This window comes from Charadrius vociferus, unplaced genomic scaffold, assembly GCF_000708025.1.
Source record: "Charadrius vociferus isolate BGI_N301 unplaced genomic scaffold, ASM70802v2 scaffold202, whole genome shotgun sequence".
Lineage (NCBI taxonomy): Eukaryota > Metazoa > Chordata > Aves > Charadriiformes > Charadriidae > Charadrius > Charadrius vociferus.
Genome location: NW_009647242.1, coordinates 989,142 through 990,259, shown reverse-complemented (window position 1 = coordinate 990,259; position 1,118 = coordinate 989,142). Strand labels below are relative to the sequence as shown.

Here is a 1,118-nt window from a genome sequence, read left to right as displayed (position 1 = left end):
AATTAATTAGCTGTTTGACAAGAGTTTAGTGGGGCACGTGGCTGCTTTGCTTCCTAGAGTTGCTTAATTGTCTGTCTTGTCAGTCCGTCTGTCTTTCTCACACACAGGAGCTGTACGGGCAAGGGACACTGTCCTTTTGGTGTCAGCCCCGGTCCCACTTTTTGAGGGTTTTAATTAGCAGGTGTTTGAATGCAGAACAGCAGAGATACCTCTTGTGCTGCAGGTCTGCCCCTGGTCCTCACCCTTTTCTCTTCTCTCTTTCACTGCAGGAGCTGGAGTGGCCGTAGGGGGCAGTGCTCTGGGTAGCCAGCCATGATTGCCACTGGAGGCCTGCTGAGGATCTCAGCTAGGAAACAGGACCCCTTGCGACCCCAAAGCCAAGTCCCTAAACGCAAACGCAAGACCAAAAAGAAGCGCAAGAATGACGTCGTGGTGGTGAAAGGCAAGCTCAAGCTGTGCTCTCTCTCGGGGCTCATTGCCCTCTGTGGCATCCTGGTACTGCTGGTGGGCATTGCCTTGGCCGTGGTGGGCTACTGGCCGAAGCCCAACCAGGTGTACAGAGAAGGCAGTTTCAGTGGAGGCCGACAGCTGGCACCACAGGGTGGCACCCCCAAGAACCGCTCCCGGAGCCAGGAAGGTGCATATGCAGGGATCCATCCGGAGTCACCTCCTAGAGCCAACACCTCCACCACTGCTAACACCCGCGGGTCCCCACAGTCTCCCCCCACTTCTTCGTCTCCCCAGGCCTCAGTGGGTTTCCTTTTCCGTCTTTTCTCGAGCTACTTGCATTCAGACAAGTTGAAGGTGCTGGGACCCCTCATCATGGGTATCGGCATCTTCCTCTTCATCTGTGCCAATGCAGTATTGCACGAGAACCGTGACAAGAAGACCAAGATCATCAACCTGCGTGACCTCTACTCCACCGTCATCGATGCCCACAGCCTGCGGGCCAAGGATGGAGGCACCCCAGCCTCAGCCCCTCTCAACGGCTTTGTCAACTATGTGCAGTCCCGGGGCCTGGAGCTAAAGCCTGGTGGTGAAGGCTTGGGTGCTGCAGCCATGCTGGCCAGGAGCTCCTGGCCACCAGGACTGGGTGTCTCCCTTTCCCCACCAGAACT

The 1,118-nt window shown here is 56.6% G+C and overlaps 1 protein-coding gene across 1 annotated transcript in view; it reads left to right on the top strand.

The window, feature by feature from the left end:
- The first annotated feature begins 312 nt into the window (after nt 1-312).
- Nucleotides 313-1,118, top strand: part of TMEM200C (transmembrane protein 200C) — a 2,665-nt gene continuing 1,859 nt past the window's right edge. The window contains exon 1 of the mRNA XM_009879976.1: nt 313-1,118. Coding sequence (XP_009878278.1) covers nt 313-1,118 — 806 coding nt within the window.